Source organism: Oncorhynchus masou, chromosome 12 (assembly GCF_036934945.1).
Source record: "Oncorhynchus masou masou isolate Uvic2021 chromosome 12, UVic_Omas_1.1, whole genome shotgun sequence".
Taxonomy (NCBI): Eukaryota; Metazoa; Chordata; class Actinopteri; order Salmoniformes; family Salmonidae; genus Oncorhynchus; species Oncorhynchus masou.
Genome location: NC_088223.1, coordinates 43,116,653 through 43,142,702, shown reverse-complemented (window position 1 = coordinate 43,142,702; position 26,050 = coordinate 43,116,653). Strand labels below are relative to the sequence as shown.

The following is a 26,050-nucleotide window of genomic DNA, read 5'->3' as shown; positions in this document are numbered from 1 at the left end:
ACCTCCTCCCTGTAGGCCGTCTCGTCGTTGTTGGTAATCAAGCCTACCACTGTAGTGTCGTCTGCAAACTTGGTGATTGAGTTAGAGGCATGCATGGCCACGCAGTCGTGGGTGAACAGGGAGTACAGTAGAGGGCTAAGAACGCACCCTTGTGCCCCCAGTGTTGAGGATCAGTGGGGTGGAGATGTTGTTACCTACCCTCACCACCTGGGGGCGGCCAGTCAAGAAGTCTAGGACCCAGTTGCACAGGGCGGGGTCGAGACCCAGGGTCTCGAGCTTAATGATGGGTTTGGAGGGTAATATGGTGTTAAAGGCTGAGCTGTAGTCGATGAACAGCATTCTCACGTAGGTATTCCTCTTGTCTAGATGGGTTAGGGCAGTGTGCAATGTGATTGCGATGGCGTCGTCTGTGGACCTATTGGGGAGGTAAGCAAATTGGAGTGGGTCTAGGGTGTCAGGTAGGGTGGAGGTGATATGGTCCTTGACTAGTCTCTCAAAGCACTTCATGATGACGGAAGTGAGTGCTACGGGGTGGTAGTCATTTAGCTCAGTTACCTTAGCTTTCTTGGGAACAGGAACAATGGTGGCCCTCTTGAAGCATGTGGGGACAGCAGACTGGGATAAGGATTGATTGAATATGTCCGTAAACACAACAGGTCTGCGCATGCTCTGAGGACGCGGCTGGGAATGCCATCTGGGCCTGCAGCCTTGCGAGGGTTTACATGTTTAAATGTTTTGCACACATCGGCTGCAGTGAAGGAGAGCCCACAGGTTTTGGTAGCGGGCCATGTCAGTGGAACTGTATTGTCCTCAAAGCGAGCAAAGAAGTTGTTTAGTCTGTCTGGGAGCAGGTTATTGTTTCAATGACTTGAAAACAACATAATTTCAACATACTTGTATACTCATGGACACAGTGTCAAATTGGTCTATGAAATGTTTTATTAACAATAATACATCACTCCAGTATTTACACACAATATTTATTTCCAACATTCATGTGCTAATGTATTCCACTACTGAAGAAGCATGACTCAAATCACCTACTCATATTTCAAATATCCAGCGTTATACAAAATACACTTTCTTTTACTATTCCATGTCTCACTATTAAGTTAATTATTGCCAAAAACAAAAGGGGTTTCCATTCGGTTTTGATATTTCATATTCACATTCATTGTAATATTTGGTAATCATTATTTATGCAACCAAAATATATATTTTTTTGTAAAATGATATTGTTTACAAACAATGGAGTAAAACAAGCTTATATTTTTGGTTGGACACTGCAGCTTACCTTTACTTTTTTAACCAATGGCATCAACATACTGGAAAACGAATGAACCGACCAACCAACTCTTACAAAACCAATTAACAAATGTGAAAATGCGACACATAACTTGGAAAACAGTATAAATTCAGTATGTATCTCCCACCTTGTCAAAATTGTGCATGATTTGTACACTGTACATTGAATACAACCCGGAGGCAGACAGGTCAAATCATGTGACACAGTACTGTACCGTAGTGTTGGGGTGTACCTGAGCGTAGCAGCTGTAACTCTGCATCACTCAGTAGTCCCACACACAGCAGCAGAGCCCGGCTCACATAGAGCTACTGCTCCAGGCCTGGCACAGCGACCGCAGCACCTGGACACACGCACAGTCACACACACAAAATCAACAACATTGTAATAAATACACATATATCATCACAACACCAAAGACTGTTGTACACTCAACTGTATAAGTAGTGGCGTCTTCCTGTCCTGAGTCAGGTAACCCAAAAGAATAATCAAAACATGAGTCTGTGAAGTAAGATGAAGACTTCAGCTATAACAGAGGTCTGTTCAATTCCAACAATGATAGAATGAATAGATGCATCATACAGAATGAATGACTGACTGCCCAGTTCAACATCAGTTCACCGTCTCACCTCATACTTGTATTGGAGCAGTTTATAGGTGACAATAAACCAGGCCTTTTTGTTCTTCAACACCAGGTTCCCCATGATCATTGGACCTCTGTCAGGCCTAGAGGAAAAATAACACTTACATTATGAGAGAAAGTGAGGGGACAAAGATACAGACAATTTGAAACCATTTTATAACCTCAAGCTATCTCCCCTTCCCTTACCTGCTGATAGCTTGCATCATCCCAGTCAGCACTCTCTCCACCCAGCACTTCGGGATGTTCTCCAACAGCTTTCAGCACACCCTCTACCATGCCATGTCTGAGCGTGTGTAGGAGGAGAAGCGAGGGGCCACCAATAACAGCTGGTGCGTAATGTATAATATTAAGGTAGCCTCGAGGTATTGCTTGCCTGAGGTAGAGTACCTCATGATATGCTGTAGACAACACTATCTACCAAGAGAGTTTTCATCTATATCTTCCGTAGCCGTCTATTTAGCACTACAAACCGATGCTGGCTCTAAGACCACACTCAACGAGCTGTACAAGGCCATAAGCAAACAAGAAAATGCTCACCCAGAAGCGGTGCTCCTAGTGGCCAGGGACTTTATTGCAAGCAAACAAATCAGTTTTACCTAATTTCTACCAGCATGTCACATGTGCAAACAGAGCAAAAAAAAACCTATAGAGCACCTTTACTCCAAACACAGAGACGCATGCAAAGCTCTCCCTGGCCCTACCTTTGGAAAATCTGACAATAATTATATCCTCCTGATTCCTGCTTAATACGGAAGTGGTGAAATGACTCGGATGCTATGCTACAGGACTGTTTTGCTAGCACAGACTAGAATATGTTCCGTGATTCATCCAATGGCATTGAGGAGTACAGTTGAAGTCGGAAGGTTAACTCTTGAAACTCCCCATCCCGGATCCGGGATCGTGACTAAAGCCTCAGGCTCATTAGCATAACGATTTCTGAAAATCGCAAATAAAATGAAAATAATGCGCCTACTCTCAAGCTTAGCCTTTTCTTAACAACACTGTCATCTCAGATTTTCAAAATATGCTTTTGAACCATAGCAATTCACTAATTTGTGTAAGAGTGCGCTAAGCTAGCATAGCATTTTGAGTAGCATTTAGCACGCAACATTTTCACAAAAACCAGATAACCAAATAAATAAAATCATTTACCTTTGAAGAGCTTCGGATGTTTTCAATGAGGAGACTCTCAGTTACATACCAAATGTGCAGTTTTTCCTGAAAGCGCCTTTGTGTAGGAGAAATCGCTCCGTTTTGTACATCACATTTGGCTACCGAAACGAACCGAAAATTCAGTCACCTACAACGTCAAACTTTTTCCGAATTAACTCCATAATATCGACCGAAACATGGCAAACGTTGTTTGGAATCAATCCTCAAGGTGTTTTTTCACATATCTCTTCATTGATATATCGTTCGTGGAAGCCTGCTTTCTTCTCTAAATTCCATGGAAAAATACTTGCAGCTGAGTTTTGCGCATCAATTTCGGCGCAGGACACCGGGCGGACACCTGGTAAATGTGGTCTCTTATGGTCAATCTTCCAATGATATGCCTACAAATACGTCACAATGCTGCAGACAACTTGGGGAAACGACAGAAAGGGCAGGCTCGTTCCTCTCGCATTCACAGCCATATAAGGAGACAATGGAAAACGGAGCCTCAAAAATCCTGCTCATTTCCTGGATGCCGTCTCATCTTGGTTTTGCCTGTAGCTCACGTTCTAGGGCACGCACAGAGAATATCTTTGCAGTTCTGGATACGTCAGAGTGTTTTCTTTCCAAAGCTACCAATTATATGCATAGTCGAGCATCTTTTTGTGACAAAATATTGCGCTTAAAACGGGCACGTCTTTTTATCCAAAAATGATATAGCGCCCCCAGAATTTCAACAGGTTTAACATACACCGTAGCCAAATACATTTAATAATTTTTCACAATTCCTGACATTTAATCCTTGTAAAAATTCCCTGTCTTAGGTCAGTTAGGATCAACACTTTTTTTTAAGAATGTGAAATGTCAGAATAATAGCAGAAATAATTATTTATTAAAGCTTTTATTTATTTCATCACAATCAATTAGTATTTGGTAGCATTGCCTTTAAATAGTTTAACTTCAGTCAAATGCTGCAGGTCCACATCCTTCCCAAAATAAGTTGGGTAAATTTTGGCCCATTCCTCCTGACTGAGCTGGTGTAACTGAGTCAGGTTTGTAGGCCTCCTTGCTCACACACGCTTTTTCAGTTCTGCCCACAAATGTTCTATAAGATTGAGGTCAGGGCTTTGTGATGGCCACTCCAATACCTTGACTTTGTTGTCATTAAGCCATTTTGCCACAACTTTGGAAGTATGTTTGGGGTCATTGTTCATTTGGAAGACCCATTTGCGACCAAGTTTTAACTTCCTGACTGATGTCTTGAGATGTTGCTTCAATATATCCGCATAATTTTGCTACCTCGTGATGCCATCTATTTTGTGACGTGCACCAGTCCCTCATGCAGCAAAGCGCGCGCGCGCGAGATAACATGTGTTGTTGGTATGTGGTAGTCGAGTAGTTGCCTGAAAGCACACACTTAAAGGACAATACAAAAAAAATGCGCTAAACAGCGCCACACTGAATGTTCTATTCTCAGCCAGGCCCATCTTTTCAAAGAAAACACTACTTTATTTTTCCTCTATTTGAGCTAAATAGGTAGTTATTTTGTGATCACAAGAAAATCCTAATAATTAAAGTAAAGATCCCCACAGCCAGGCAGATACATCTGAATATTCTATCATAAAGTGAGAACAATTCGTTTCCCTGGCTGATATGACTTCTATTTAGACATACTGTAAGAGTAAACTAGATGACATTCACTGCTACAAACCTGTCTCCAATATAATCGCATAATTTATACAGACCCAACACGGACCTTCGTGAGAAAAGGCGATCCCGACACTGACCGTTGTGTTGTGTTTGTTGGTCTGAGTGGAGTCATTGGAGGAGCGCATATTAATCCTGTAGAATTCATTGCCGCCAGCAGCAGGTAAACGAACGACTACAATGTCACTCAGAAAAACAAATAAGGGCTGTAGAGGTTGTAAAAAATTGTCCTTAAAAAATGAATAGTTCGTGAACTGCACATCATGACTACCCATATTTAATGACCGTTCTCCTAGCAGCAGGATATTATGGTGGCAGCACTTTAACTGAGACAGGTAAAAACAAAAGGTATCTCTACAGTCTACTATTCTCAACATTCCAGTGTCAATATTGTATTTGTTCATTATTGGTCATAAATTACTTATTGCCTTTTATTGTTGGCACAATAAAAGTGGATAAATTCAATATATTTTGAATGAGTTATCCACATTTTTAAATACGGGCTTTTCTTTTGAAGGTTTAACGTGACAATTCCAACGTGACGTCATCGTTTGTGCTGCTGGCAGAATACTCGTAATAATTACGAGTCAGGGTTTGTGGGCGAAACAGAAACTGTCAGTAGAAGAGAGGATGCGTGTTGGTGAGTTTGTACTAGTCTGTAAAATACACTATGCTTTGCATGTTTGATAACTGTACATTCACACTTATCTCGTAAACACAAATCGCACGTTAAATTTCGGGTGTCCGTTTGAAGTCGCTTGCTTGTTGTCTGTTTGTTCGTCAGTCACAATTTCTGCCATAGATAGCTTTAGCTGCAGCTGTAACTAGCATTTTGGCTGCTAAATTCTATGTGGCTTTTGAAAGTACGAATTTAAACTATGGATTTACTGCCATTGTCAACATTACAGTAAAACAAAACAAAAAAAGGTGTAGGTGGACTAATGTAGAGGCCAGTGGTTACCGCTGGGAAAGCTGATGTCGTGCATATGAGTGTCGTGTTCTTGTGAAACCTGATATTTTGGGAGTGAAGTTAGTGGACTGGGTTAGTTGCTATGCCGCAAATGTCTGGTGACGTCATCAATCAGATGGTTAGGTTCAAAGGGCTGTTGTTTTGAGAGCTGGGTCTTAAGTAACTAGATGACAGTGACTTTAATAAAAACTGAAAGGAATTTAAAAATGCCTTCATGGAAATTGAACAGAGCCTGGTTTCCCAAAAGCATCCTAAGGCTTCATTCATCGTTAGAAACTTAGTAGGAGCATCATTAGATCCCCGAGCCGTTTCCCATTACTGAAATTGCTCCTGAAAACGCTTGATATTTAAATGGAATTTTAACCTGGGGAAATCTGGGCTTGTTTTCATCATGGGGGGTGGGGGGACGAAATCTGTAAAGAAATGTAGACCTTCTTTGTGGCATGTTGGGAAGGCTCTGTGATACTGATCGTAAATATGGTTGTCCTTGTTCGATAGAGCCATTGGATGTCTTTCAGCGGATTCATTGCTAAATATTAGTGATGCACTGATGACATTTTTCTGATACCCAATATTTTCCTTGACCAAAAAAACGATACTAATACACTTTTTTGTGCCTTTTTAAGAATTCTAGTACAGTTAAATATTTCACACACACACATCCTACTCCCTCAGCTGTCAAAGGCACTGCATCTCCGTGCAAGCGGGATCACTACAGTCCCTGGTTTGAATCCAGGCTGTATCACATCCGGCCATAGGGCAGCACACAATTGGCCCAGCGTCATCCGGGTTTGGCCGGGGTAGGCTGCCATTGTAAATAAGAATTTGTTCTTTAACTGATTTGCCTAGTTAAATAAAGGTTACACACACACCACACTGACCAAAAGGTTTGTTGGCATTTACGCATGTCCGCATTACCAGTAAAACATAATCAAGACTTATTTCTTTCACTTACTTGTGATGTGTTGTTTCGTTATTCAGTCATTTCATTATCAACCAGGATTTCATCATTACATGTCAAGCAGTGAAGTTTCAGCTTTGTTTGTCCGTGGCCTCTCTTCCTTGGTGCCCACTGTCACTGTGTCCGTTTCCATCTTGTCCAGCTGTGTATGTAACATTTCACCTAAACCCTCTTTCTTGTCTGCATCGAGGTAGCGGTCCTTGTAAATGGCATCGAGCATGGTGGCGACACAGTATATGTCACTTTATACACTGAATAACTGGGTCCAAGATGTTTACCTGTTTCTGTGACCGTGACTACAAATACAAAGGAGCCCATTTCTTTGCATAGCAGGCGACGGATATGAAGATGCTTCAAATGAAAACTGAGATGACTGTATTAAAAGATAAATGCAGGTTACATAGACCCTATATAAATGAACTCAGCAAAAAAAGAAACATCCCTTTTTCAGGACCCTGTCTTTCAAAGATAATTCGTAAACATCCAAATAACTAAACCAATCTTCATTGTGAAGGGTTTAAACACAGTTTCCCATGCTTGTTCAAAGAAATATAAACAATTAATGAACATGCACCTGTGGACTGGTCGTTAAGACACTAACAGCTTCCAGATGGTAGGCAATTATGGTCACAGTTATGACAACTTAGGACACTAAAGAGGCCTTTCTACTGATTCTGAAAAACCCCAAAAGAAAGATGCCCAGGGTCCCTGCTCATCTGCATGAACGTGCCTTAGGCATGCTGCAAGGAGGCATGAGGACTGCAGATGTGGCCAGGGCAATAAATTGCAATGTCCGTACTGTGAGACCCATAAGACAGCGCTACAGGGAGACAGGACGGACAGCTAATCGTTCTTGCAGTGGCAGACCACGTGTAACAACACCTGCACAGGATCGGTACATCCAAACAACGCACCTGGGGGACAGGTACAGGATGGTAACAACTGCTCAAGTTACACCAGGAACGCACAATCCCTCCATCAGTGCTGAGACTATCCGCAATAGGCTGAGAGAGGCTTGACTGAGGGCTTGTAGGCCTGTTGCCTGGTGAGGACTTGCCTTACATCACCGGCAACAACGTCGCCTATGGGCACAAACCCACCATCGCTGAACCAGACAGGACTGGCAAAAAGTGCTCTTCACTGATGAGTCGCGGTTTTGTCTCACCAGGGGTGATGGTCGGATTTGCATTTATCATCAAAGGCATGAGCGTTACACAGAGGCCTGTACTGTGGAGCGGGATCGATTTGGAGGTGGAGGGTCCGTCATGGTCTGGGGCGGTGTGTCACAGCATCATCAGACTGAGCTTGTTGTCATTGCAGGCAATCTCAATGCTGTGCATTACAGGAAGAGATCCTCCTCCCTCACTCCCTCATGTGGTACCCTTCCTGCAGGCTCATCCTGTCACGACCCTCCAGCATGACAATGCCACCAGCCATACTGCTTGTTCTGTGTGTGATTTCCTGCAAGGAAGGAATGTCAGTGTTCTGCTATGGCCAGTGAAGAGCCAAGATCTCAATCCTATTGAGCACATCTGGGACCTGTTGGATCGGAGGGTGAGGACTAGGGCCGTTCCCCCCAGAAATGTCTGGGAACTTGCAGGTTCACAGCAAAAACAGGAAAATCTGGTGCAGTCCATGAGGAGGAGATGCATTGCAGTACTTAATGCAGCTGGTGGCCACACCAGATATTGACTGTTACTTTTGATTTTGACCCCCCCCCTACCCCTTTGTTCAGGGACACATTATTCAATTTCTGTTAGTTACATGTCTGCGGAACTTGTTCCGTTTACGTCTGTTGTTGAATTATATTATGTTCGTACAGATATTTACACATGTTTGTTGAAAATAAACACAGTTGAGTGGGAAGGGATGTTTTAGTTTTTTTGCTGAGTTTACATAAAACTAATCAGTTGGAGTCGGAAGTTTACATACACTTAGGTGGAGTCATTAACTCGTTTTTCAACCACTCAACAAATTTCTTGTTAACAAACTATAGTTTTGGCAAGTCAGTTAATGATGGGTTTGGTTGTGTGTGCCAAAGGTCAAAGATTAAAGCATGCAACTATCCCAAGACTCTTCCTACAAACAGACTTTTTCTGCAAAAATAATGAGATTACAAAGCCTGTTGCCAGCATTTATCAAAATGAACACTATCTTGTCATAAATCCTAAAGGTATAGGCCTAGTCAAGAAGAGTACTAAGAATCATGAATCAAAGATCTCACCAACCTTGGACTGATACATTCTCTTGTGTTCTTAGCTTGATTGACAGCTGTGCAAATTCTTTGATACCTTACTTTTATTTCAGCACAGTTCTTATGGAATTACATTTGTGCCTTTTTTATATCAAGCAACCCTTTTTGAATTAGAGAACAATGTTTTTATTATGGCAAATAAAAATGATGATATTGAAAGCCAAACATTAACTCATGTTTTGAGTGCAAAATAAATAATATTGCAAGGAAATCATTTTTAATTAATTAACAAGTTAATTGTAAATAAATGCAAATATTTTTTTTCCAGTGAAACATTTTAAATCATAACACGATTGCGATGAAACGGTTCCATCTTTGGCAGTGGTGTAAAGTACGTAAGTAAAAAAAATACTTGAAAGTACTACTTAAATAGTTTTGGGGTGGTATCTGTACTCTACTATTTATATTTTTTACAGCTTTTACTTTACTGTATTCCTAAAATGTATACATACATTTCCCCTGACACCCAAAATTACAAATTACATTTTGAATGCTTAGCAGGACAGGAAAATGGTCAAATCCAATTTTATTTGTCACATACACATGGTTAGCAGATGTTAATGTGAGTGTAGCGAAATGCTTGTGCTTCTAGTTCCGACAATGCAGTAATAACCAACAATTAATCTAGCTAACAATTCCAAAACTACTGTCTTATACACACAAGTGTAGGGGGATAAAGAATATGTACATAAAGATATATGAATGCGTGATGGTACAGAGCGGCATAGGCAAGATACAGTAGATGGTATCGAGTACAGTATATACATATGAGATGAGTATGTAAACAAAGTGGCATAGTTAAAGTGGCTAGTGATACATGTATTACATAAAGATGCAGTAGATGATATAGAGTACAGTATATACGGATACATATGAGATGAATAATGTAGGGTATGTAAACATTATATTAGGTAGCATTGTTTAAAGTGGCTCGTGATATATTTTACATCAATTCCCATTATTAAAGTGGCTGGAGTTGAGTCAGTGTGTTGGCAGCAGCCACTCAATGTTAGTGGTTGCTGTTTAACAGTCTGATGGCCTTGAAATAGAAGCTGTTTTTCAGTCTCTCAGTTTCAGCTTTGATGCACCTGTACTGACCTCGCCTTCTGGATGGTAGCGGGGTGAACAGGCAGTGGCTCGGGTGGTTGTTGTCCTTGATGATCTTTATGGCCTTCCTGTAACATCGGGTGGTGTAGGTGTCCTGGAGGGCGGGTAGTTTGCCCCCGGTGATGCGTTGTGCAGACCTCACTACCCTCTGGAGAGCCTTACGGTTGTGGGCGGAACAGTTGCCGTACCAGGCGGTGATTGTGCATCTGTAGAAGTTTGTGAGTGCTTTTGGTGACAAGCCGAATTTCTTCAGCCTCCTGAGGTTGAAGAGGCGCTGCTGCGCCTTCTTCACGATGCTGTCTGTGTGGGTGGACCAATTCAGTTTGTCTGTGATGTGTATGCCGTGGAACTTAAAACTTGCTACCCTCTCCACTACTGTTCCATCGATGTGGATAGGGGGGTGTTCCCTCTGCTGTTTCCTGAAGTCCACAATCATCTCCTTAGTTTTGTTGAGTGTGAGGTTATTTTCCTGACACCACACTCCGAGGGCCCTCACCTCCTCCCTGTCGGCCGTCTCGTTGTTGTTGGTAATCAAGCCTACCACTGTTGTGTCGTCCGCAAACTTGATGATTGAGTTGGAGGCGTGCGTGGGTGAACAGGGAGTACAGGAGAGGGCTCAGAACGCAACCTTGTGAGGCCCCAGTGTTGAGGATCAGCGGGGTGGAGATGTTGTTGCCTACCCTCACCACCTGGGGGGCGGCCCGTCAGGAAGTCCAGTACCCAGTTGCACAGGGCGGGGTCGAGACCCAGGGTCTCGAGCTTTGAGGGTACTGGAGGGTACTATCGTGTTAAATGCCGAGCTGTAGTCGATGAACAGCATTAGGAATACCAGCATAGGTATTCCTCTTGTCCAGATGGCTTAGGGCAGTGTGGTTGAGATCATCGTCTGTGGACCTATTTGGGCGGTAAGCAAATTGGAGTGGGTCTAGGGTGTCAGGTAGGGTGGAGGTGATATGGTCCTTGACTAGTCTCTCAAAGCACTTCATGATGACGGAAGTGAGTGCTACGGGGCAGTAGTCGTTTAGCTCAGTTACCTTAGCTTTCTTGGGAACAGGAACAATGGTGGCCCTCTTGAAGCATGTGGGAACAGCAGACTGGGATAGGGATTGATTGAATATGTCCGTAAACACACCAGCCAGCTGGTCTGCGCATGCTCTGAGGGCGCGGCTGGGGATGCCATCTGGGCCTTGCAGCCTTGCGCGAGGGTTAACACATTTAAATGTTTTTTAGTCACCTCGGCTGCAGTGAAGGAGAGGCCGCATGTTTTGGTTGCAGGCCGTGTCAGTGGCACTGTATTGTCCTCAAAGCGGGCAAAAAAGTTATTTAGTCTGCCTGGGAGCAAGACATCCTGGTCCGTGATGGGGCTTGTTTTCTTTTTGTAATCCGTGATTGACTGTAGACCCTGCCACATGCCTCTTGTGTCTGAGCCGTTGAATTGAGATTCTACTTTGTCTCTATACTGACGCTTAGTTTGTTTGATAGCCTTGCGGAGGGAATAGCTACACTGTTTGTATTCGGTCATGTTTCCGGTCACCTTGCCCTGATTAAAAGCAGTGGTTCGCGCTTTCAGTTTCACGCGAATGCTGCCATCAATCCACGGTTTCTGGTTAGGGAATGTTTTAATCGTTGCTATGGGAATGACATCTTCAACGAACGTTCTAATGAACTCGCACACCGAATCAGCGTATTAGTCAATGTTGTTGTCTGACGCAATACGAAACATATCCCAGTCCACGTGATGGAAGCATTCTTGGTGTGGAATCAGATTGGACAGACCTCAGCGTGGGAGCTTCTTGTTTTAGTTTCTGTCTGTAGGCAGGGATCAACAAAATGGAGTCGTGGTCAGCTTTCCCGAAAGGAGGGCGGGGCAGGGCCTTATATGCGTCGCAGAAGTTAGAATAGCAATGATCCAAGGTTTTGCCAGCCCTGGTTGCGCAATCGATATGCTGATACAATTTAGGGAGTCTTGTTTTCAGATTAGCCTTGTTAAAATCCCCAGCTACAATGAATGCAGCCTCAGGATGTATGGATTCCAGTTTGCAAAGAGTCAAATAAAGTTCGTTCAGAGCCATCGATGTGTCTGCTTGGGGGGGAATATATACGGCTGTGATTATAATCGAAGATAATTCCCTTGGTAGATAATGCGGTCGACATTTGATTGTGAGGAATTCTAAATCAGGTGAACAGAAGGACTTGAGTTCCTGTATGCTTTTGTGACCACACCACGTCTCGTTAGCCATAAGACATACGCCCCCGCCCCTCTTCTTACCAGAAAGATGTTTGTTTCTGTCGGCGCGATGCGTGGAGAAACCAGCTGGCTGCACTGACTTTGATAGCGTCTCTCCAGTGAGCCATGTTTCCGTGAAGCAAAGAACGTTAGTCTCTGATGTCCCTCTGGAATGCTACCCTTGCTCGGATTTCATCAACCTTGTTGTCAAGAGACTGGACATTGGCAAGAAGTATACTGGGGAGTGGTGCACGATGTGCCCGTCTCCGGAGTCTGACCAGAAGACCGCTTCGTTTCCCTCTTTTACGAAGTCGTTTTTTTGTGTCGCCGGCTGGGATCCATTCCGTTGTCCTGGGTGAAAGGCAGAACACAGGATCTGCTTCGAAAGTCATTTTCTTGGTCGTACTGATGGTGAGTTGACGCTGCTCTTATATTCAGTAGTTCTTCTAGACTGTATGTAATGAAACCTAAGATGACCTCGGGTACTAATGTAAGAAATAACACTTAAAAAAAACAAACTGCATAGTTTCCTAGGAACGCGAAGCGAGGCGGCCATCTCTGTCGGCGCCTGAAGTAGGGTAAAGTACATCCCTGGTCATCCCTACAGCCTCTGATCTGTGGAGTCACTAAACACGTGCTTCGTGTGTAAATGATGTCGGAGTGTGCCCCTGGCTATCCCTAAATAAAAGGTGGAAAAAAAGAAATTGATGCCGTTGCTTAATATAATATTTTTTAAATGATTTTTACTTTGAATACTTGAGTAATTTTACTCGTAGTATTTTACGAGGTGATTCACTTTTACTTTTACTTCATTTTCTATTTGTTTGCATGATTCCATATGTGTTATTTCATGGTTTTGATGTCTTCACTATTATTCTACAATGTAGAAAATGGTTAAAATAAAGAAAAACCCTGGAATGAGTAAGTGTGTCCAAACTTTTGACTGGTACTGTGTATGTTTTTGGGGGGTTGTATAAAAGCAAAATTCTCCTTTTCAATCTCCTGCATTTAATCTGTCAAAGCTAATATGATGTGGTTATCCAGAAATAAAAGATTTGGTTTATATGTATCTTCTCTCTCTTAGTTTTCAGGTATGGCCTGGAGAGCTGTGTTCACAGCCCTGGAGGCAGTGTGCGAGGAAAACATCACAGCTCTGTCTGGGCCTACCGACTTGCTGTGCGGTAACGCTTCCGGACGCTTGTTGACCTGCATGAGAAAGATTCAGGACCATGGCCGTGCACTCGAACCTGTGGTTGCTGGTTTTACTGCAGTCTACCACCACTATGACTTTGACGCAAATACCCCTGGGAATGGGTATCGCACACTGGTAAAGGTAAGCTATAATAACAACTTTTCTACTAACCTCACTGCTCAGAATGTCAGTAGTCTAGAAGAAGTATCACGCAGTGTGATTGTCAAGAGACTGAGACAATCACACAGTCAAAAGACTGCACAAGCTAGCAACAGAGGGACAATCTTGGATTATTAATATAATGCAAAACTAGAAATATATTCATTTTTATTCGCAATACCAGCTGACAACAAAGCATCCCATCTCATCTCTCAGGTGCTGCAGTCTTGCCTTTTGCACATTATCCACAAGGGCCGCTACATTGCCTCTAACTGCCACAGGGCCTTCTTTAGGGCCAACCACAATGCCTCAGAGATGGAAGCCTACTCCAGTGCCCTGTGTCAGCTGCGGGCCCTCCTCTACCTTGCTCAGCGTCTGCTCCACGACAACGGTCATGGGCAACTGTACTCCCTGCAGGATGGAGAGCTGAGCAGGAGGTTTATGAGGGAGTACACCTCCATGCACAAGGCCTGCTTCTATGGCCGCTGCCTGGGCTTTCAGGTCAGTCATCACCACTTGTTGACTTTGTGGGAGGAGTGGCACATTGATTTCAATATAATGTTGGTAAGATATAATTTAGCAATTGGTCATTGGGAATGCTAAGCTTTTCATGACTTGGGAATATACTGAGGGTGGATATACTGTAGCCTCGGCGAGAACTAGGCTTCACTGACGGCATTTTTGGAGGTATGGCTACGTGAGACCAATGATACTGAAATCCAAATTTTCCCTCCGTCTCCCCAGTTCTCGCCTACCCTTCGTCCATTCCTGCAGACAGTTGTCATAAGCATGGTCTCATTCGGAGAGAGCTACGGAAAACAACAGTCTGGGTTAGGTCAGTCTCTATAAATGTCTGAATTCTTTGGGCTGTAAGAACGTGTAAAAACAATATATATTAATTTAATGGAGTACAGGCTTAACTGAATAAACAACACAGACTGAATGCAATGACATTTTATTAAGTAGTTTGAGGAATGGTCTCGTCTCTGAGGGAAGGTCCTCGGAGCCAGATGATGTGATGGTAAGGTAGTCCTATGCACGACTGCTGGCATCAAACCCCTTTTTCTATAATACAGTAAGTAAGAGAGCGTGGCTACGTTTGTCACAAATGTAACCCAAGATTTACGCCTATTGGCTGAGAGAGAGAGGAAGGTGATAATTGCAAAAGTGAGCCCAGCCCATCGGTTAAACAGCAAGCGTGAGGCATATGCATTATTGTGCCGTGCTTATAAGCTACAAGGTAAATGGGTGAATGACCTTCCACACATGGGAAATAGGAAAAAGGAGGAGAAACCAGATGCTAATCTGATGATGATACGTTTGTATTCATTCCCACTATGCCTGTAGAATAGGAAACAAAAGTGAATTAATGTTATGGATGAAGTTAAACATTCAGACCAGCCTTCCTGATTTGAACTTTCATAATAGTACTTGCCGCAATAAACCTGAGTGACTATCTACTTCTTAGGGCCTCTTGTAAGATTTGTGGTTATCCTTTGACATTTTAAAAGTTAATTGCATAGTATGCACTGCCCTACAGACTTTGCATACACTCTCCATTTCCTTAAGGCATGGCAGCTTTCTCCTTCCTTACCTCTGCGAAGTATGTCATTGATCCAGAGCTGAGGGGAGCAGAGTTTGAGCGGATCACCCAGAATCTGGACATGAAGTTCTGGAAGTCTTTCTGGAACCTCACAGAATCAGAGCTTCTATCGGTGAGGGCAGAAGGGAGTCGACTAGTAATATGATATTGTATGCAAATAAAGATGTCTTGAATCTCGCAGTCTCTCTTAGGTCTCTGTTTCCCTTACTTACTCACTCTTTTCTTGCTCTTCCAAACCTTCTGTTGGTTTGATTGCTTTTAAGACCCTTTCTCCCACAGGGCTTGGCCAGTGTAGCCTCTAACCTAGTGCAGCTGAACCTCACTCTGACCATACCTCCTGAACCACTGCGCCTCCCCCTGGCCTCAGACCCCCGTCTCTTTGCCTCTGTGTCCCCTCCGGTGGCCCACTGGGGCCCTGGACCTGTTAATGTGCGGCTCATCTCCTATGAACTTCGAGAAGGGCAGGTGAGCTCTCAGCTGTAACCTCGGTGGTTACTATGTGATGTTTTTATCAAAGTTCTGCACAGTTTAATCATGTTAGTGTAAAAAGGGTTACGTTATGACACAAACATCTAGTTCTCTCTCTTCCTTCAGGACAGTAACGAGCTGCTGGCTTTCTCTCGTACAGAAGCTACCCCCATCTCTGTGTCTTTGGTACCGTTTGGTGCTCAGAAGCACCCTCACTCCCCCTGGTTGCTGATCCACTTCCATGGAGGAGGCTTCGTGGCCCAGACCTCGAAATCCCATGAGGTATGGTCGGCCAGGCATTGTGATGTGAAGCCTGCAATTACTTAATCTAATCAGTCACCTCAGTCTCTCAGTATTCAAGTTAAGTGGGGCTCAGCACTTACCTTGAAGTCTACTTTCCTCTCTTTTAACAGTTATGTCTAATTTTCCTGTCAATTCTCCCATTTTCTCATCACTCCATTTGTCCTCCATCCTCCTTTTATTTCCCAGAACTATCTGAAGAGCTGGTCCAAGGATCTAAATGTCCCCATTCTGTCTGTGGACTACTCCCTTGCCCCTGAGGCCCCATTTCCCAGAGCCCTGGAGGAGTGCTTCTATGCCTACTGTTGGGCCCTCAAGAACTGCCATCTTCTGGGTCTGTGTTGTTACTAATGTGTTAGAGTTTAGAACCAAAGAAATTATTGCAGAATTATAACAACCTCCTGTATCAGACCAGCTGGTACTGATTGCTCTGTCCCTCTGCCCCAGGCTCCACGGCTGAGCGTGTGTGTCTGGCTGGGGACAGTGCTGGGGGGAACCTCTGCATCACAGTGTCTATGAGGGCCATAGCCTGCGATGTGCGTGTCCCAGATGGTATAATGGCTGCCTATCCAGCTACCCTGCTCACCATTGACGCCTCGCCCTCCCGTCTGCTCACCCTCATTGACCCACTACTACCATTAGGAGTGCTCTCCAAGTGCCTCAATGCCTACGCAGGTAAGGAAGGAAGGAAGGATGTGAAATGAATGAGGGTATTAGTCAAAGCTTATGGAAATGAGTTAAAGAGGGGCAAAGAGTGTCTCAGCATTAATAGTGATGCTTTTGTGTGTAGGTATTAAATAACTGTATTGTTTTGCCCCCCCACAATTACCTCATCTTCCTATTTTCTTTTCTCTCCAGGTGTAGACTCTCAGGCAGTACAGCCCACAGAGGGGACCAGCACATTGAGTGCTTTAGGTAGAGACACAGCCTTGCTGATCAGTGACCTCACACACGGGGCATCCAATTGGATCCAGTCATTCCTTCCTGCAGAGGTCCTAGGGTCACTGTCATCGTCACACCAGCAGTCCCTCGACAACGAGGCCCACTACAGATCAACGTCACCCAGTTCCTCCTCATCCAACTCCTCCTCAGGTCCTAGGGATTACCCAGAAGGTTTTGAGCCCCTGCGCTCTGAGCGCCTCGCTGTGATCCAGATGCCTAGCTGTCCCATCGTCAAGAACCCGTTTGTGTCACCACTTCTATCCCCTGATGACCTACTGAGAGGACTACCACCTGTACACTTGGTGGTGAGAGGGGGGGGGATGTGAAGGGGTGGTTGTGGTGAAGTCAATGCATTTGGAAAAATTGGTGTGGAGGATGGAACAGCCAAGAAAGTAAAAGAGTAGCAGACCTGCCAACATGTACACATTTTGTGTACCATGCACGCAATTTGAGGTCAAAGTACGCTGGTATGAAAAACTAGCCTAAAATACGCAGAAATAGGCTTCTAGTTGTGGAACATTGTGGTTTCAACCGTCTGAAGTTGGAGCTGAGCCAATCAGAGGACTTGGGCGATGAGAGAGAATCTTTAGCTCTTCGCTCCAGCCTAGTCGTAATACTGTTTTCCTCCCTCGAGCTGGATGGCAGCTCTCCACGTCATCCTTTGATGACACTGATGTGTGTGGAAAAAGGATAAGAAAATGGAGAACAAACTGTTTGTCAAATACATTTTCCAAAATGTTATGTGTTAGTTAAGCACACAACCACTTATTTCGTAGTTAGCTCCTTGACGAATGTAGTTGGCTACTGCGTCTAGTGAACTAGATTTAAGCCAGAACACTTTCTTGCCCACACATGCTTTAGATCTCCAATGGTAGTAGGCGCGAGCACATTGACGGGCAAGGAAACGTGTGGTGTTGCAGTAGTTCAGAGCGCATAACTGTGTGAATGTAAACAGACACGGCAGAGAGAGCTGTTTCGCTAATACCCTCCTTCACAGAAACTGTTATAGATTAGTAGGCCTATGGTAGTTAATCAGTTCTTGATCCTACTTCTTGATATGTCAACAAACAGTAGGCTGCTAATGATAATAATAGTCAGTTCACCATTGACAAGGCACGTTGAATGAATGCTAGCCTAGTAGTCAGACCCAACTTGATGGATTAGGTCAGAGATGGAGATCTGAAACAAGTTCCTATAGGCCTAGTTCACTTGTTTCATATTCCAAATAGCCTACAGTAAGCTAGACTACTACATTGGATCCAGTAATTGAATTATTCAGCATTTTCTCCCCAAACAAAATTTGAAAAGTCAGTTTACATTTTCACGAGACTATTCACATCAAGACTAGAGGTGGACCTATTATGATTTTAATGCGATACGGATTATTGGAGGACCAAAAAGCCGATACCGATTAATCGGCCGATTTTAAAATTAAAATAAATTAAGAAAATGGGGGAGAAAAAAAAAGAAAATATATATAATTGACGACATGTTTTTTTATTTGTAATAATGACAATTACAACAATACTGAATTAACTTAATATAATACAGTTGATAGGCTTGAAGTCATAAACAGCGCAATGCTTGACGCACAGCGAAGAGCTTCTGGCAAAACGCACAACAGTGCTGTATAAATGAATGTTTATGCGCTTGCTTCTGCCTACCACCGCTCAGTCAGATACTTAGATACTTGTATGCTTGTATGCTCAGTCAGATTACATGCAACACAGAACACGCTAGATAATATCTAGTAATATCATCAACCATGTGTAGTTAAACTAGTGATTATGATTGAATGTTTTTTAGAAGATAAGTATAATGCTAGCTAGCAACTTACCTTGGCTTACTGCATTTGCATAACAGGCAGTCTCCTTGTGGAGTGCAACGAGAGAGAGGCAGGTCATTATTGCGTTGGACTAGTTAACTGTAAGCTTGCAAGATTAGATCCCCCGAGCTGACAAGGTAAAAATCTGTCTTTCTGCCCCTGAACGAGGCAGTTAACCCACCATTCCTAGGCTGTCATTGAAAATAAGAATGTGTTCTTAACTGGCTTGCCTAGTTAAATAAAGATTAAATAAAGGTGTAAAAAAAATACATTAAAAATAATAATAATACATTTAAAAATCGGCAAATCGGCATCCAAAAATACCGATTTCCGATTGTTATGAAAACTTGAAATTGGCCCTAATCGGTCGACCTCTAATCAAGGCACCTATGTATTAGAATAATAATTACCCCCTAAATGATTAGTGTCATTGAGACCATCTACATTTTTATTTAGGATCAAACACAAGACTTCAGTGTTGGCTTACTTGGCTACAGTGATGTAACATCACTAACACACAGAAAAAAAGAGTGACAGGACTTCATCTAGTCAAATCACTAAACACATACTCTTCCATAGAATAGAACCAATAGAGAAATAGAATAGAACCAGGAGAAAAAACAATATAAATGAGAAACCAACCGTTCAGAAAAATATAAGAAAAGCAAATTAAGAACGCGAGTTGCTTTAGGTTTCAGGAAATGGCAGTTACAGGTTGAAAAAAAGCAAAATGCCACCCACAATCAACACCACCTTATCAGAAAATCCGAGGAAGAGCCCTGGGCAATGTTCCCTCTAAGCTGCGCACAATAAACTTTCCCCGTTATTTTGCACTATCAACGTTTCCCTCTACTGTGGGAATTATGATCAAATCAGCATAATATTAGTCAAGTTCAATGTAACATACCGAAACAAATCTAACTAAACAAGATTTATCAGTAGTCTGATTTTGTTTTTGGCAGAGCGCATCGGAGGAGGACTCCTTTGCAATGACAGGCACGAGTGGTCAAGAGTAGATGTGTGTGCGCACATTTGTTCATATTCTTTGCTAGTTAGTGAGTTATCAGCCCAATTATAGCAAATGTCTGGTCAACAATTGGGCAGTGATTGCTTCCTACAAGAGCACAAAATGTGTAGGCCTACATTAGGGGCAGTGTTGTATTTTGAGACAGGTTTGATTAAGCTAAGAAGCCAATAGGCAGAGGGTAGCATACATTTGACTGATTCTCTAAATAATAATAGTATGGGGATGAAAATAATCATTTTGTATCAAACAACATAATACAACTGCATTGTCAGTCACCTCCTTGTCTGAAGGACAAGTGGCTAAAGGGGTTATATCAAGCCCTGCATAATGTTTTTAGAAGTCTACATTGAACTGTGGTGTTGGCTGCTTCTGTAGGCAGTATCATAGTATAGCTATTTTATTAGCTATTTCCATATTAAAATGTTATGGGATGTTTTTTAATGGTAGGCCATTAAAACTATAACTTAAAGCTGGTGTTCACAGTAAACAGTGTGCGCACTTAACGTGTGCTGGAAGTTGCACAGATTTTTCACAACTTTCAAGTTTGCACTTGGCAGACCTGAAATTTACTCAGTGATGAAAACAATTCGAGAACATTGGCCCTGGGGTGTATTTATTTTGCCGCTCTGTTGCAAAACATTTCTTAAACGGAACAAAATGGGAAGGGACTTACCTGAATTTGTCCAATAGAAACTCTGGTCTTTCCACTTTAAGGGCCAATCGGGAGTTCAAACAATAACAAAGTGAACACCCCGCCACTTGTTTTGGTAAAAATAGCTGAGGGATGGTGCTTGAGAAATATACGTATAACCACCGAGCTATAGATGCAAAGACTGACCATCTTGAGATCAAAATGATAGTTGTAACTATGTTTTGAAGCTATTCAGAGTTTGTTTCTAAGCATTGGCATAAAACAAGCTTGTATTATTGGTTCAGAGGGGTATACTACAAAAAACACATATCGAAGTTTATTTTTCTTAATTAACCAAAAAAAATCAAGTTATTTGTGGTTGTTTATCCAAGTTAACTGGCTAACTCATTGGTCCTGATTTGTAGCATACCCCTCTGATGTGGTATGATAGTTGAACTAAGCAGTTATAGGTTATATTCTTTAAGAATTAACGGCTATAAAGTACCACAGTATGAGGCATAATGCCCAAAAAAACCTAGCGATAAAATAGTAAAATGGTCCCAATCATTTTTCACATTTTAGAAACACTTAAAATAAAGGCTGTGTGTCATGTAGGCTTACTCTGGCGTGATGTTTTGATAATCCCCCCCCCCATGAAATGCTAATTAGTAGCTAATGTGAACATCATAAAGAACTACTATTTAAAAAATGTATATGCAAGTCGGTTAGGAACAAATTCTTATTGACAATGACAGGCAAACCTGGACGCTTGGCCAATTGTGCGCCGCCCTATGGGACTCCCAATCACAGCCGGTTGTGATAGAGCATGGAATCAAACCAGGGTCTGTAGTGACGCCTTTAGCACTGAGATGCAGTGCCTTAAACGGCTGCGCCACTTGGGAGCCCCAGATTCAAATCTGGACGACACTGCCAAATCGAGGCAGAGGTAAGAATGTCTGGAGTAACTATGTTAGCTAAATGTAGTACAATAAGTTTGCTACATTTCTTTAAATGGACAATTCTGTGAACTGTCTTGTGCAAATTTTAAATTGACACAATACCTGTTAGCAAAGGTGTCAGCTAGAGATGATGTGCAGGAGCTTGCAGGGTTTTGTAATTTTGCATGATGTCTACTTTGATGCTAATTAGCACTTTTGAATCTAAGAGTAAATAGAGGCAAATATATAAAAGCCACCTTGTCCGAGAGAGATTTACATGGTTATCAAAATTTTACACCAGGGTAAGTCTACATGAAACACAGATGTTATTTTCAGTGATTCTAAAATCCCCAATGGGAAAAATGAATGGTGGAAAAATGATTGGAACCATTTCCCTGTTTGACCGCTAGATTTTACGAGTATTATGACACTTCCACGGCAGGACTCAATACACCCCTTTCTGTTCTTGCGAACATTGCTGCAGGAGGACAATGCACGCCATATTGGTTACATAACACGGGGGAGTTCTCATTAACCGCCAGCAAAACAAGCCTCCATTTACATGTTGCTTATGAGTGCTTTTCACTCTACTTTTGGATTATCATTTGGATTTTAAGGATGTATGAATGTCCTGCTTAATATACTGGTTGTCATCTTTGCAAATCAACTCACTGCATTATACTTAAACACTTTTGGCTTCTATCAACTTCTATCAACTGCTGCATCCAAAATAAGTATTTAGCAAAGATCACAACCAAATATAATCTTAGCAACTGTTCAAGCAATGATCAAAACAACATTGTCAGCGTACCCCAAAAAGTGTTTTTGTTTAGAAGTAATAACAGAAATGCAACTATGTTGAATGGGCACAGATGGTGGTCAATCTGCCTCCTAAAATGGCTCGTGCATTCCGTGCCTGACGTCAGTGTGTCGTGTACTGAAAAGGGGCCTACATATTAATTAAACAGTCCAAAAATGGAGGAAGAATCTCCAGATTGGCCCTGTAATTCTTACTCCCCTGTCTGTCCCCACAGGCCTCTGCACTGGATGCCTTGTTGGATGACTCTGTGATGTTCGCCAAGAAACTGCGGGATATGGGCCAACCAGTGACCCTGAGAGTGGTGGAGGACCTCCCACATGGCTTCCTCAGCCTATTGGGGCTCGCTAAGGAGACACAGGTGGCCTCAGACATCTGCGTAGCGCGAATCAGAGAGGTCTTCCAGCAGCAAACCCCGCCTCCCTGTACTAACAAGCAACCAAAGTTGGAAAGGACCAATCATGGCCCATCAAATTGAGTGGCTGACCAGCTGCCTAATAAAATGGAGGGGAAAGTGTAGTTGTTAGAGTTTGTAGGGAACTGAGGAGTCATGCATGTACAATTTATAAAATGGTGAAGAGGGGGGGAAATAAACTATGGATGGAAGAAAAAGGGAGGACAGGCCCCTTGAGGGGCTTTCCAGATTATTTTACTCAATGGTAGTCTGGGGGGAAAGGCAGTCCTCAAATCGACTGACAGCACAATACAATCATCCAAAGCACACTGGGGGAAAAGTGTGAAATGTAGTGGCCTTTTTAACATTGCAGAAACATAACACAGGGTATATGAAGAAAACCAATGACCAGCGTTGAAAGAAATGCCTTTCCTGGTTGCTATTCTGTCCTTTTGCTTGAACCAACCCCTTTGTGATTGTTTTGGCTAAAGCAGAAACAAAATCGCAACCGGCTGCTTAGAAATATAAGTAATAATCTCTGAATAGACAGATTTGTGCCTTTAACTCCAAAACTGTACTGTACAAACGAATCTCATTATTTTACCTTGCCTGTATCATCGGGTTGAACAACTAATAGGACCTAATACATGCATACAGTGCCTTCAGAAAGTATTTAGACCCCTTGACTTTTTCAACATTTTATTAGGTTTCCCTCATCAATCTACAGACAATGCTCAATAAAGACAAAGAAAAACAGGTTTTTAGAAATGTTACCTAATTTATTTATTTTTAAATGATCTAATTTACATAAGTATTCAGACCTTTTACTGAGTACTTTGTTGAAGCACATTTGGCAGCGATTACAGCCTTGAGTCTTTTGGGGAATTACGCTACAAGCTTGGCACACCTGTATTTAGGGAATTTATCCCATTTGTTCTCTGTAGATCCTCAAGCTCTGTCAGGTTGGATGGGGAGCATTGCTGCACAGCTATTTTCAGGTCTCTCCAGAGATGTTCAAGTCCGGGCTCTGGCTGGGCCACTCAATGATATTCAGAGACTTGTCCCAAAGCCACTTGTTCGTTGTCTTGGCTGTTTGCTTAGGGTCGTTGTCCTGTTGGAAGGTGAACCTTTGCCCCCAGTCTGAGGTCCTGAGTGCTCTGGAGCAGGTTTTCATCAGGGATCTCTCTCTAATTTGCTCCGTTCATCTTTGCCTCGATCGTAACTAGTCGCCCAGTCCCTGCCACTGGAAAACATCCCCACAGCATGAAGCTGCCACCACCATGCTTCACCGTAGGGATGGTGCCAGGTTTCCTCCAGAATGTGATGCTTGGCATTCAGGCCAAATAGTTCAATCTTGGTTTCATCAGACCGGAGAATCTTGTTTCTCATCGTCTGAGAGTCTTTAGGTGCCTTTTGCCAAACTCCAAGCAGGCTGTAATGTGCCTTTTACTAAGGAGTGGCTTCTGTTTGGCCACTGTACCATAAAGGCCTGATTTGGTGGAGTGCTGCAGAGATGGTTGTCCTTCTGGAAGGTTCTCCCATCTCCACAGAGAGACTCTAGAGCTCTCTGTGACCATCGGATTCATGGTCACCTCCCTGATAAGGCCCTTCTACCCAGATTGCTCCATTTTGCTGGGCGGCCAGCTCTAGGAAGAGTCTTGGTGGTTCCAAACTTCTTCCATTTAAGAATGATGGAGGCTACTGTGTTCTTGGGGACCTTCAATGCTGCAGAAATGTTTTGGTACCCTTCCCCAGATCTGTGCCTGGACACAATCATGTCTCGGAGCTCTACGTACCATGGCTCATGGCTTGATTTTTGCTCTGACTTGCACTGTCATCTGTGTGACCTTATGTATACAGGTGTGTGCCTTTCCAAATCATGTCGTTTCAATTGTATTTACCCCAAGTGGACTCCAAGTTATTTACACATCAAGATGTTTCTACATGAAATATTCTTATTCATGTCACTGAGGGAGAGGTGAATGTAAAGCGTTTACATTCTGTCAGAATATATTGTTAGACATCAGGGATCCTATGGAAGGACAAGGTCCACAGTCTGGTACAAGTCAACAGGACAGCTGTGAGGTGGGGAGGAGTGAGGAATTTGGGCAGAGGTCAGATGAAGTGAGGAAGAACAGATATCACAAAAATTATGTCTTGCAAGGGCCTCCTGAGTGGCGCAGTGGTCTAAGGCAGGATCTCTAGCTGTGGCACTACAGATCCTAGTTCCAGGCTCTGTCGCAGCCGGCCGAGACTCTAGCGACTCCTGTGGCGGGCCGGGCGCAATGAACGCTGACACAATCGCCAGGTGTACGGTGTTTCCTCTGACACATTGGTGCGGCTGGCTTCTGGGTTAAGCGGGCGTTGTGTCAAGAAGCAGTGCAGCTTGGCTGGGTTGTGTTTTGGGGGACGCACGGCTCTCGACCTTCGCCTCTCCCGAGTCCATACAGGAGTTGCAGCGATGGAACAGGACTGTAACTATGTTAATGGGATTTATATGTTTAAATTAATTTGAATTTTCCACCCTGAACCATATGATTGTATGAAATTGATTAGAATCATGAGATTATTCTAATGATGTGAGGTTTTAGTCTGTAGAATTATATATCCGTGAGTGTAGTTTTTAGTCAGAATTAGGGTATAACAATATATCTGTACAATATGTCTATTATAGTATCTTAAAAAAAGACTGTCTGAGCACGATTCGGTGCAGACCTTGGCTGGGGGCCACAGAGTACTTCCCAGGATCTCCCTATCTTGAGGGAGGACGGGGAGTGATTCTCATGGACTCCCCTAATCATTGTCGGCTGGGTAGCAGGACCTAATGTAGGATACCTAATGTTTGTGTGTGAAAGTATGTGCGTAAGAAGCCAGTATAAAATGAATGGTTTTGTACAACAGGCCAGCACTCTCATGAATAAACCTTTTTGACTATTTTAGCTGGGCCTCCGTCTCTTTCATTTCAACCTGTACCTTACAAATTCTGGTTTGCAGACTGAGTAGTATAATTGAATTGGGTTATGAACCTTGAGAACATAATTCTCGTAACAAACTACCAATTGGATACCACAAAAAGGGAGGGAAAATAAAGCAACAGGTGTGTTGGCTGTTCATAGATGTAAGGAGGAGACACCAACATAGAAGGAAGGGTTAAATACTTGTGCTTGTGTGAATATGTCTTGGTCTTATGCAGCCGTGTGACCCAGTGGGTGAATAAACTTGGTTTGAGCTTTACTAATCGCCCGTGAGGTTGTATTCTTTATTTAGAACCTAACAATTGGCGCTGCGAACTTCAGAGTCCGAATCAGTGAAACAGGAGCCTGCACCAGAAATAAGGTAGTTCCTACACCTGTTACCAGTCATTATTTAGTACTTAACAATCTCAAGAATGATCAATGGAAACAGGATGCACCTGAGCTCAATTTCAAGT

General features: G+C 43.0%; 1 protein-coding gene and 1 long non-coding RNA gene across 4 annotated transcripts; one reads left to right on the top strand and one right to left on the bottom strand.

Annotated features, from left to right (window-relative positions):
- Positions 1-953: 953 nt before the first annotated feature.
- On the bottom strand, positions 954-2,570 carry LOC135549112 (uncharacterized). The gene is made up of 3 exons (XR_010456941.1): positions 1,933-2,570; positions 1,740-1,804; positions 954-1,646 (listed from the first exon to the last, which is right to left on the bottom strand). It is a non-coding gene; the product is annotated as an uncharacterized LOC135549112 (long non-coding RNA).
- A 2,811-nt stretch (positions 2,571-5,381) lies between these two features.
- Positions 5,382-25,559, top strand: lipea (lipase, hormone-sensitive a). 3 transcript variants are annotated; one of them, XM_064980655.1, is made up of 11 exons: positions 5,382-5,445; positions 13,409-13,657; positions 13,892-14,176; positions 14,420-14,510; positions 15,245-15,390; positions 15,558-15,743; positions 15,873-16,028; positions 16,236-16,380; positions 16,494-16,721; positions 16,905-17,293; positions 22,444-25,559. In XM_064980655.1, the coding sequence occupies exons 2-11, from the start codon at positions 13,418-13,420 to the stop codon at positions 22,702-22,704; spliced, it is 2,127 nt and encodes a 708-aa protein (XP_064836727.1). In that variant the 5' UTR covers positions 5,382-5,445; positions 13,409-13,417; the 3' UTR covers positions 22,705-25,559. The 3 variants fall into 3 exon arrangements, with proteins under 3 accessions (XP_064836727.1, XP_064836728.1, XP_064836730.1); XM_064980656.1 differs by lacking the exon at positions 14,420-14,510 and having other exon boundaries at positions 13,969-14,176; XM_064980658.1 differs by lacking the exon at positions 5,382-5,445 and having other exon boundaries at positions 13,572-13,657; positions 13,969-14,176.
- The last annotated feature ends 491 nt before the right edge of the window (positions 25,560-26,050 follow it).

Bases quoted from the DNA above. Each gene is read 5' to 3' on its own strand.
- lipea (XM_064980655.1), top strand. From the start codon at position 13,418: ATGGCCTGGAGAGCTGTGTTCACAGCCCTGGAGGCAGTGTGCGAGGAA. The intron at 13,658-13,891 runs GTAAGCTATAAT...CTCATCTCTCAG, and splicing joins GGTATCGCACACTGGTAAAG to GTGCTGCAGTCTTGCCTTTT. The intron at 15,391-15,557 runs GTGAGGGCAGAA...TTTCTCCCACAG, and splicing joins CAGAATCAGAGCTTCTATCG to GGCTTGGCCAGTGTAGCCTC.